At 40.2% G+C, this 12468-nt stretch overlaps 1 protein-coding gene across 1 annotated transcript in view; it reads left to right on the forward strand.

The window, feature by feature from the left end:
* Positions 1 to 7834: 7834 nt before the first annotated feature.
* LOC106997768 (uncharacterized) overlaps positions 7835 to 12468 on the forward strand; it is a 218386-nt gene continuing 213752 nt past the window's right edge. Inside the window, exon 1 of the mRNA XM_028847847.2 lies at positions 7835 to 7846. Coding sequence (XP_028703680.2) covers positions 7835 to 7846 — 12 coding nt within the window. The remainder of the gene's footprint in view (positions 7847 to 12468) is intronic.

A 12468-nucleotide genomic window follows, 5' to 3' on the forward strand; every position in this document is an offset into this window, starting at 1 on the left:
ATCGAATGAAGTCATCTTCCTCCAACAGTGAAATTGTTGGTTTTTTGGCCAGACTTTCCCTGGCAGCTTTACAACACTGGTCTAGCAGGAATAAGGTCAGGGTAGTGGGGGACTGCAGATACTGGAGCAACCTCAGTCAAGAATGCCATGGACTCCCCCAATTCATGCCTTAATTTGAGCAGTTTTCCATTAATGAATGTTTTTCTGTATTTGTTTTTCACCTCTGGTCATTTTCCGGAGCACTGAGATTACTGCTTTAGACCCTTTTCTTCTTGCAATTTTAGAGTTGTTTTTTGAAGGCTGAGATTTGACAATCTTCATTCCACCATGTTTGTATCCCACTTCGTCATTTCTGTTTTTGTTTGTTTGTTTGTTTGTTTTGGAGACTGAGTCTTGCTCTGTTGCCCAGGCTGGAGTGCAGTGGCGTGATCTTGGCCCACTGCAACCTCCACCTCCCAGGTTCCAGTGATTCTCCTGCCTCAGCCTCTCGAGTAGCTGGGATTACAGGTGCACGCCACCACACCTGGCTAATTTTTGTGTATTTTTAGTAGAAGTCGGATTTTGCTATGTTGGCCAGACTGGTCTCGAACTCCTGATCTCAGGTGATCCATCCACCTCTGTCTCCCAAAGTGTTAGGATTACAGGTGTGGGCCACCACGACCAGCCCCACATCATAATTTCTGAAAGATATTTTTGGGAGTATAAAATTTTGTATTTATGATTGTTTTTCTTTCTGTAAAGATGTTTCCTTTACTGCCTTCTGATTCACATAGTTTTTGATTGTCTGCTGTAATTCTTATGTGTGTTCCTCTGTGTGTGATATGCTTCTTTTCTCTGCCTGCCTTCAAGATTTTTTCTTTGCTGTTGGTTTTTAGTAGTTTATAGATGAGGTATCCAAGTGTGTTTTATGCTAGTTGGTCTTCTGTGAGTTCCTTCGAATGTGAGCTTTGGTGTCTATCACTAATTTGAGGGAATTCCTAGCCACCATTCCTTCAGTGGTTTTTCTACCCTGTGCTCCCTTCTCCTTTTGCATTCAAAATTACAGGTACATCCATTATTTGAATTGGTCCCATCACTCTTTGATCCTCTGTATTAACTTTTTTTTAAACTCATTTAAAAAAATCTTTGTGGTTAAATTTGAGTAATTTCTATTGGTGATAGTTTGAGTTCAACTGATTCTATCCTCAGTCATGTTGAGACTACTAATGAGGTTTCTGATAGCATTCTGCATACCATATTATTTCTAACATATTTTCATTTAATTCTTTCTTAAATTTTCATCTCTCTGCTGAAATTCCACATCTAGTCAGGTATGTTGTCCACCTTTTATGTTAGGGCCTTTACCACATCAATCATGTTGTTTTTAATTCTCTGACAGTTTCAACACCTGGGTCACATCTGATTCTGCTTCTCTTGATTGCTTTGTCTATCTGACAGAGTGCCCCCTCCCCTCCACTCCGCCTTTGCTTTTTTATTTGTCACCTGACTTTGTTGGAAAGCTGGTCATTTTGGGTAGGACAGTAGATATTGAGATAAACATTCTTTAAGCCCATAAATGACATGCCTTTAATTTTGTTAGTCTTTCAATGTGTGGGGGTCAGTCTGTCTAGCCAGGACAGGACTTGAACTGGGTGTGGTTGTAGTTGTTGTTGTTAGGGCTATCATTAGTGTGTCACAGGCTGAGAACTCCTCTAGTCTTAACTCATGCTTAGAGTGGTGGCTATTAATAGGAGAAGTTTCTTCAGTGTTGGCTTAAACTTCAGGTTTAAGTCCTTTATTTATTTTTTATTTTTTATTTTTTTGAGATGGAGCCTTGCTCTGTTGCCCAGGTGGGAGTGCAATGGTGCTATCTCAGCTCACCGCAACCGCCGCCTCCTGGATTCAAGTGATTCTCTGGTTTCAGCCTCCTGAGTAGCTGGGACTACAGGCACGTGCTACCACGTCTGGCTAAGTTTTGTATTTTTAGTAGAGATGGGGTTTCACTGTGTCAGCCAGGATGGTCTCAGTCTCCTGACCTCATGATTTACCTGCCTCGGCCTCCCAAAATGCTGGGATTACAGGCGTGAGCCACTGTGCCTGGCCATGTTTAAGTCCTTTCTTTGCAACTTGCCTTTAGATTGCGTCTCTCTTTATGTTTTTGCTCCTCTTCCACCAGGACATTGATATTACTGGCTACTCAGTGCTTGGTAGCCTGTTGGTAGGCTGTGTGGATGTTCTCCTCCGAATTAAGCAGGAGCTGTGTCTCTGGGTCTCAGGGATGGGGCCATCTCAATGAACCTGTCTCTCTGCCTTAAGTAGGAGACCTCTAATAATCCAGGCCAGGATATTTTCTTGCTCCTACCACAGGATTACAGGTTATGTTTGCATTCTCTTCTCCCAGCAGCAAAGAGTCTTAACCTGTGGCTTGGTACAACAGGGTTCATTGCCCTTCCAACAGAGGAGGCTTCTGTTCCTTAGAAGAGGTAGAGGTGGAATATTCAGGTAAGACTTTGTGCGTTCCTGTAGTGGCTTCTGTTCCTCTCCACAAAATCTGCATCACTAGGGATGCTTTCTCTGGACCGGGGTTTCTCAATAGCAGCTCTATTGATATTATGGATTGGACAGTTTGTCACAGCGGGGCTCGTCTGTGTATTGCAGGATGTTTAGCCACATTAGATCCAGGCTCTAATCACTGGATCCCCCAAGTTGTGACAAACAAAACTATCTCCAGACATTGTCAAATGTCCCCTGGACAATGTCTAGACATTGTCAAATTGTCAAAATGTTTCCCCCCATTTGGATGCACCACTCTGGACTCTCACATTGTCCCAGTATTTATTCTGAGCACCCAGAAGGTCTATGGAGAAGAGACTGTGAGTAGATGTGAATTTCCCTTGTGTTTGAAGATCACACAAGTTCCTTACTGCTAACTAAGCCACATTCAGACTTTAGACAATTATTGACAATTTTGGGGTGAATTCTTACTGATTCGCAAGGGGTCTCCTACCTGCTCCAGAAAGCAAGTGCTTGCGTTCTGTCACTCCTTGGAGGCACTTTACTGTCTCTAGGTTTGGGATTAATCTGTCACCCTATGACCTCAGCTCTCCGAGGAGTTTAATAGCATTTCTAAGTTCGCATATTACTTAGGATGTTTATTGCTTTACATTTGGGAATGATGCCCTTTCTAGCTTTGGCCATCTTCAGTGGAAGCTGGAAGTCTGATATACACAATCTTAAAAATTTCTCAAATATCCTGTAGAGCAGCTGGAGATTTTCAGAGGTTAAGCAACTCTTCTGTGTGCAGGAGATTTGAAGCAGTTCTTTCCTAACCATACACTCCAGTCCTTTCCACATTGCTGTTCTTATTCCTGTGTAGACTGATGGTGTGTTAACTATTGACTCTCCAAGGCAGAGTTTATATTCCTCTTTTTACCTATTCCTCAATGTAGATTTAGACACTAGTTCAGAAAAATACTGGGTAGGATGAGGGGGAGAATGATGGTGGAGCAGTTTATCACTGTGGGTACCAGGCCTCCTCTCATCTCTCTCTCAGAAGTTTCAAATTCGGATGCCTGTAGGAGCCAGGCAAGAAACATCAATGAGTAAAGTGTGCTGGGTCTATGTGGGCTCTCGTTTTCCTTGACACTCGTGGCCCTGCTTTTGTTAGTGACAGAGGAAAATCTTTCTTTATAAGAGAAACAGCAGTGCAAGCTAAGGATTGGCAGAGTTTTTAAAATTGGGGCATACATTGTGAGGGCTCCTGGACACTCCCTATTGTCTTAGAGCCACCCATGAATATTACCCATCTGCCTTGAGATCACTTCATTCAACATTACCTAAATATTTTTCAAGCACACACTGCTTCTGAGGCTCTGCTCTTCGTTCCAAGGGTGTAGCAATAACTAAAACGACTCCTTAAAGGAAAGGACATTTTGGTTTGTGGTCTGCAGTAGGGAGGATGGGACCTGTGGGCCTGGAGAGTATTGCTTGAAAAACATGCTGCTGCCACTCACCTCTGGCCAATTGCTGCCAACCGTGAACGCTGACCCTGTGTTGCCAAAGCTTTTAATTTTCCAAGACAAATCAGAAATTGGATTTCTATTTTAAGTGGCAACTTTCTTATTTTTAAACATTGGCTCAACATTTTAAAAATCACTGTGGAGGTTAAACAAAATGTGTCTGCAGACAGAATCTGGCTTGCGACCTCTGTTAAACACCATCTCTGCCCTTGCTGGTCTGCTTGAGAAGAGAAATGCAATGAAACGACAGCTATAGCCATGTTAATTCCCTTCTTTGGAAGCAATGAACCAGTCGTCAGAGATTTGGCAATTCCAGGGCTTAATTTGCAATATAAGGCCAACAATTTCAGTGAAAGCCGTTTTAAAGTCAGCCTTCAAATCAACAAACAACAAAATGACTACACAAATCAGCAGTGCTTATTAACCTGGAATCAAGAGAGTGTGGCCAACAGGTTACTTGCAAGCAGGGGATACTGCAGTTATTAATCTGCTTGCAAGTTGGAGATTGGCTTTTAGAAAATGATCCCTGTTGTAGGCCCTTGCATTTCTATAAACGTGCTACACTGTCATCCAAACCTGCAGCCGCAGTGTGAGTTTTGCAATGGTGCCCGTTTGTTTATTTATTAAGTCTAGAGTTCTCGATAAAGCCTAAGGTTATTATTATTATTGTTTTTGGTAAATTTATAGTGTTTATAATTTAGTTTTCTTTTTTTTTTTTTTAACTCTAGCTACTTTGGACTTTTTTTTGTTTTTGACAGTGAAGGTCTTTTTTTTTTTTTTTTTGAGACAAAGTGCTCTTGCTCTGTCGCCCAGGCTGGAGTGCAGTGGCTCAGTCTCGACTCACTGCAACCCACACCTCCCAGGTTCAAGTGATTCTCCTGCCTCTGCCTCCCGAGTAACTGGGATTACAGGCGTGCACCACCATGCCTGGCTCATTTTTGTATTTTTAGTAGAGACAAGGTTTCACCGTGTTGGCCAGGCTGGTCTCAAACTCCTGACCTCAGGCAATCCACTTAGCCTCTCAAAGTGCTGGGATTACAGGTGTGAGCCACTGCGCCTGGCCAACAGTGAAGGTATTATAGATAGTTTAGCAAATGAATTCATTTTCTGATTGGCTTCCTATTTTGCCAGTTACTCGAGCCATAGGTTTTTTGTGTTTTAAAAGGAATGTGGTAGCTGATCATTAATAATCACTAATTTGTTGAAATTATTACGTACTGACAGATTCTCCTCATTGCTCTGTGAACTTCTTGTTCTCATTTTCTTCACCACTCTTTGCTCACATGTTTCTTCCATCTCCCTTTTCCCGTTTGACTGTTTGTCTATTCCTCAAAATTCACTCTGCTGCCTGTGCACAAATTTACGCGGTCCCTGCATCCTCCGTGCTGATCCAGCTCCTCTGGCCTCTGGAACCCAGCCTCATACCTCTTCTTTATCCCCACCACTTGCCAGAACTCCTTAGCAGCTGAAAGGCTGTTTTCCACCTTTTAACAATTCTTTCCCACTTTTGAGGTCTTTGAACTAAGCCCTGAGGAGTTGCACGGGAGCCACATTTTCATGTGTCAGTATATCCATTACAGCCAACAGCTTGCCAAATCTGTTCATGCTCTAAAGTCAGGTCACATGTTTACTGGTTTTCCTTGGCTCAGGATGGGTCATTTGCTTTTCATAACCCATGTTCTGCTGGTTGTCCCCCATTTGTGAGGGTCTGACTACAACCCCCACATTCTAGCTCATACAAACTCAGTGACTGACATGCTTTATTGAAATAACGCTTAATAGAACCTCTCAGAGATTCCTAAGTGAGGAGGCACCCTGGGCCACTCCCGTTGTTCCTGAGACCGGGCGATAGACAGCTGTATGCCTCCCCGGGTGACAGCAGCTTTTTAAAATGATACAACACTCACTTCTCTCAGGCTGCCTTCTGGATTCAACTCTACATTTTGTCTGAGATAATGAGGAATTTTGATCTTATTTTACAATTATATTGGGTCTTACTCTACTGAGACTGTATTCTGAATATTTGTGCAGAAAGGCATTTAAAATGCAGCCTTCTAGGAAGGAAGACAAGTAGTCTGCCTTATTTGAAGTTTCTTAAACATTCTGTTTATGTTAATAGAGGTAACCTGGGCTTTTTGGCTTGTACACCTTGGGTTATATGTCTGCAAAATAAATTTATGATGACAATTAACATGAGCAATGTTACAACTTACAAACATTTTCAAAGACAGGTACTAACTATTAGATTAAGACCAAATTCAAGGGAAAAAAATTCTGCTCCACATATATTCCTAGAAATAGATTCTTTAGAATTACTCTTCAGTCACTGTGCTGTGGAAAACACAAGCAAGTCAAACTTCAATTTCTGCCAATTATTTAAATTTTTTAAATCTTGACACTGGTTTTTTCTTTTAAATACTTTCACATGTGTTTCACTTATTTTAGGAAGTAATTCAATATAATCTTTAAAACTTTTAGGTTACTTTTAATAAAAAAGTAGGAGTTTTAAAATTAGCACTAGAAGGACTAAAATCTTGCATTTTTCAACATCGATACTGTTCAAAATCTCATTACACTTTGTGAAGTAATTTTTGAAAACAATAATAGATAGCTCTGAATAAAAATAGTGTCACGTGTATCATTCATACACAATGGGCTTTATTTTACTGCCAAGCACTGATAACCATTTCAAAAGGGCAAACTTCGAGTTTAAAGTTTAAAAGACTCTTTTTTTTTTTTTTTTTTGTGAGACAGGGTCTGGCTCTGTTACCCAGGCTAGAGTGCAGTGGCACGATGTCACCTCACTGCAACCTCTGCCTCACAGGCTCAAGTCAGCTTCCCATCCCAGCCTCCCATCTCAGCCTCCCAAGTAGCTGGGACTCCAGGCATGTGCCACCATGCCTGGCTATTTTTTATATTTTTTGTAGAGATAGGTGTCTGACTATATTGCCCAGGCTGGTCTCAAACTCCTGAGCTCAAGCAGTCCACCCACCTTGGCCTCCCAAAGTGCTAGGATTACAAGGGTGAGCCACCATATATGGCCTAAAAGATTATTCTGGTGAACGTTTACAATAATTTAATAAATGCTGGGATCATCACTCAATAAAAAAATTTCGGTTATTTCTAATTATCTGGGCCCAGACTGTGTTCTGGTGTAGTATTCTGTCAATTAAAGTAATATCAAATGTAATAGTTTGTGGATTGACCTTAATAATTTATTGTATGACTTTAAGGAATTTTAAAAATGAGTGTTAAAACCACATTTCCTTTTATTGTAATTTTTATATTTTATATCTTTGCTGGATGATGTTCTCAGGGTTTAATCTGCTTAGTCCCTCAGTACACATATTTATCATTGACTTTATCAGATATTATCTACTTAAGACTGTTGCAAACCTGGATCACAACTTTTAAATGATAAACAGCACAGACACCTAAGGTATGCAGCAGCAAGCTGTCATTGTAACTTCAATGCAATCTGAATTTGTCACTTTTGGGGAATAAAATAGGACATTTAAGCCATCTCAATCAAATCTGAAGTTTTCCTAGAGATTGCCTTTGTAAAACATTTTGAGAATGCTGACTGACCCTCAGTTTATTAGGAGTCTGGCTTAAGAAACGAGCAACAACAATAAAAGTAAGACACTAGCTTATATCCTGTTGACTTTATACTTAGATTTTTCGGAACCATTAAGTAGCACTGTAGCTCTCCAGTCTCACATTGTTTAACATAGTTCATGGTTGGGTCTATTTACCTTGGTTTTTAAATATTATTTTTCTTTTTTAGGGAAACTGGATTGAAATCTGCGCATTGCCAAGGACAAGAAGCTGAGAACATGGAGAGAGAGGTAAGATCGATGTCACAGTAGGCCCCTCCTTAATTTTCTTCCTTTAAAAGCAAGGCTTTCAAGCTTGACTTTTCGTTATCCATGGATGGAAAGTATAGAAGTGAGTAGAAATGTAACCTCCTTTGTAGCACTCACCAGTAAAGAGGCTGATTAACGTGTGTAGCAGGCAATGTCGTAGCAAAAGAGAGTCTACGGAAGAGAAACAAAAGTGCCTCAGAATTCGCAAGGATTCTCATGATCCATAGTAGGGCCTCACGGTGCCTGTCTGCTCTTTCTATTTTTGATTAGATTTATAAACACAGCAGCACATATTTTCATGTGGCTTATCGCCTAGGGGCAGAATCAGATTGGCTGCACTGAAACTGTGAGGCTTGTGAATTTTGGGCAAGGGCTAGAGTGAAATAAGTAGTGTAATTGTTTTTGTGGAGTGACCGTGGGACCTCCTCTGTTCTGAATTACACATGGCTCAACCCTTTGACCTGACCAGACTCTGCAAAGGCTGGCAGGACTCCTAACGCTGTGCTGAAAGGGTCGTCGCTGAACAAGCTGGAACGTTATCTGTCAGGCCAGATGTGGGCCAACAACTAGATTCAAATATATTAATTACTAGTGGGACACATTTGCGACCACTTCGACTTCACTTAACCCGTCATCATATAAGTTATTATTTCAACAGGAAGTGCCAATGCGGGGAATGTTTAGAATCCAAATGTAGCACAGATCCTTTGATAAATAGATTATTAGGCTATTTTTTTTTTTTTTTTTTGTTTACTAAATTTTGGATCATCTTTGAGAATATTTTGCCTAATAATTCAAACATTATTATTTTGAGTCTTTTAATATCCCCAGGTTTGGGGGGAATGCCATAAGCCATGATTAAAACTCTTTCATCTCAACGAGTTTAATTCTTTCAAAATAGATGGTAATCCACTGATATAATTCCTTGAAAGAATCAAAGCTGGGGGAATGCAGAGAACTGGGAAAAGATTTGGGAGAATCATAGGTGCTGACATTTGTGCAATTGTGGAGAATTCATTCTGTGATTCACATGCTGATGAGTTGGATAAAGATGTTTATATCTATCTAGGTATGATTTTGAAGTGACGCCCTTGAATTTTTGTTTCGGATTCAGTAGCTTAAATTTTCAAAGGCAATCCAAGCAGAAATCTCAAGTTTATTTTTAGGCCCTTGACATTATTACCAAAACTAGTTCTAATTCTGGAATATGCCTAAAATTTTTTTAAATTTAGTTTCTTTCCTTGCCAATGTTACAAAGTAAAGGTCTCTGTAGGTGTTTTATGTTTATACTCACATGCAAATAATATAGCATTTAAATTTTTGCTTTCTTATCTGAGGCAACTCAGGCTGAATATTAATTCACTTCTTAGTTACATGACACTTAAAATTTTCTTTGAAGAGTACACAACTTTATATGTGTGTGTGTGTGTGTGTGTGTGTGTTTTGAATTGTATTTTTCTTTTACTCCAGGGACTCTAAACATGAAAATGGAGAGGTCCTCATCAAATCAGTTACAAAAAAAAAAAAACCACTCAAATATCCTATAAGCCCCCCAACAAAACTGCATTCAGCCCTACCCAGTCTTACTCTCATTAGCAGTGAAGGGTTTGCTCTCCACACAATCTAACATGGAATGCTTAGAGCAGACAGGTGCAAATTGCAAGCTGTTTCACTTTGGCTGTTATCCCTTGAATCGACAAAGTAATAGACTGGGAGAACAAAAAAGGTTCCAGCTCAAGCTGCATAAATGAAAGTCTTAACAGGGACACACCAGCTGGCTGGGAGAGTTCAATGTAGTGAATACTAAACATTACCTTTGTGCCACTTGCCAAGGAAAAGGGCTTCAGTGACACCCCCTCCCTTTGATGATTGAGATGATGTGCCTTCAAAATCGTATTTTGCTTTATTGTAAAGGCGATACTGTGGCCGAAGTGCATGAGAACGGGATCCAACATACCTGTTCCTGTAATGTTGCCATCATTACACTCCTCCGAGCGATTCAGGCATGATTAGGTTCCTGGAGTGGGACCAGATTGACAGTATTTCTATCCATGTCTTTTTTGGCTGATCCAAGCAAAGCCCCAGAGCAGTGAAACAAGAAAACACAATCACTAGCACCCCCGCCTCCCCAGCAAGATGAATCTGCTGAGCTAGGCTGCTGAAAAAAACAGTCGTTCATATTAGGAACACCTAATTTCATTTCATGGAAGAGCCATGCCACGCCGGTATGCGTAGGAATCTAAGGTATGCGTATCCAAAAAGAGACCCTAACTCTGTCATCCCAAAGTTGCTTCTCTTTGTGACTTCCCAGTGTGCACAGGAACTGTTGTCTGCAAGAAGCAACTTTCACTTGAGCTCTGAGGCCACCGACTTGGTCTGACCCGGCAGATAAGGGTAGGAAGAAAACTGGAGCTGGCCTTGTTTACAGCCGGACAGAAGAAAACAGCCAGACACAAATGAGGGGTGACGGTTTCATGAAGCACAATTGGTTGATCCCAGATGCAATCTGACTGCCCTGAACTGAGCGATGATCCGTACAGTATGCAGAATTCACTTTCTTGCTGGTCTGTGCCCACCAGCCTTGGAGGAATGCTCCCCGCGCCCCTCAGCCGTGGCTTTGAGTGCAACCAGAGCTGAACAACTGTACCGCGGGACCCGATTCCTTCTGACAACGATCACATTCTTTTAAAAACTTCATACGTTTTGGTTGTCGCTGGTTATAAATGAGTTTGTTGTTGTTCATGTTTGCTACTCTATTGTAGATTTCCTTTCAAGTTAAGAGTGTCCGCATCAAAAGGTATTTGTTGCTTTTTAACGAAAAGGAAATTATTATCAGAAACTGTCAGTTCTTAAAAATTTCAGGTTTTCAGGGTTTTTTTCTGTTCAAATCACAAAATATTGTTTCTTCCACATTATTGAATATATTTAATAGGGCAACATTACTAAAATTATTAAAAGGAACTGATTTAGCACCACTTAAACACACATATAAATACATTACTTTTCAGTTATTCAAGATGAGTAAGTTCTAGGGATCCGTGGTCCGGCATCGTGCTGACAGTTAACACTGCAGTGATGAAACTTGCATTAAGAGGGTGGATCTCATGTTATCTGCTCTTATTGCAATAAAAAATGCTTTAAAAGTGTTTCCCTTTAGACAGTTACTTTGCGTTATAGCTGCTAAACAGAAGCACAAAGGCGGAAGCCACGAAGCCTATCCATAGTAGATTTATTAATAGTTAAGATTTCTAGAGATTTTGCTGATCTCCAAAACTGAATAGATATCATTGAGAAGCAGGAAGATGCTGGTGATGAAATTTTATTTTTTTAATTTAATTTTTGACATACATTATAGGAATTTAGTAAGTTAATATGAACTTATTAAAATGCTAACATTCGCCTAAATACACTAAGTTAACTACTGGTAATGAATGAATTGATGTAAAATATGAGTGAAGGATGATTTTGCATGAGCTAGAGAGATAAAAATCTCATCAGGAAAGAGAGACTCTCAATTGAGAAGGGGGTGGAGGAAATGCAATTTACACCACTTAAATGTGCCCATGTGTAAAGGAGAGAAAACGGTGAGGAAATTGGCAAAAGAGAGAAGTCGGAAATCACTCCTAATTTCCTCTTGAACATATGTTAGTAGTAAAGAGGTCACAAAATACAAACCACCGCTTGGTGATCCTCTCAAAGAATTATTCTCTGGTGTGTACAGTCAGACATTGCTTTCCTTTTGAATATGGGAACTTGTGAAAATATGTTTGAGACCTTTATAACATTGAGAGCAAGTCCATAATTTCATTTGAAGTCCTTAGTAAGGAAATGAGGTCTATTAATAGGCCACATCCATCTATTTAAAAGCATGTTTAACTCGGTCTGAAAGGAGTGAAGTGCCAAAATTACTGAACCATGTCAAGAAAACTAATATCTGCTGTTTCCTCAGCTGAAGGCTATGAAAAAAACAGACTTCAACCTCTTTCTTAATAAAATGAAGCAAAATTTAGTGCAGTTGTGAACTACTCTTTTAAAAAGTTTACCAAGTTTTTAATGCATGTAGTCTTATTTATTTATTTATTTATTTATTTATTTATTTATTGAGATGGAGTCTCACTCTGTCACCCAGGCTGGAGTGCAGTGGCACGATCTCGGCTCGCTGCAAGCTCCGCCTCTTGGGTTTACACCATTCTTCTGCCTCAGCCTGTAGCTGGGACTACAGGCGCCCGCCACCACACCCAGCTAATTTTTTGTATTTTTTAGTAGAGACGGGGTTTCACCATGTTAGCCAGGATGGCCTTGATCTCCTGAACTTGTGATCTACCCGCCTTGGCCTCCCAAAGTGCTGGGATTACAGATGTGAGCCACTGCACCGGGCCTTATTTTTTTATATTAAAACAGAGCAAATATGTAAATTAGTGGGTTTTTTTTATTGTTATTTACAGCATACATCCTAATGCATTTCTAGCATACATTTTAACACTATGCATCTAAGCAATTTTTGGAGTTTGTATCAGATTGTGAAACAACCTCCTAGATGTTATTTATACCTTTTAAATTAGAGCAGTTGTGCAGAATACACCACTATATGGGTATAAACTGAA

The sequence above is a fragment of the Macaca mulatta genome, chromosome 4 (assembly GCF_049350105.2).
Source record: "Macaca mulatta isolate MMU2019108-1 chromosome 4, T2T-MMU8v2.0, whole genome shotgun sequence".
In the NCBI taxonomy this organism is placed as follows: domain Eukaryota; kingdom Metazoa; phylum Chordata; class Mammalia; order Primates; family Cercopithecidae; genus Macaca; species Macaca mulatta.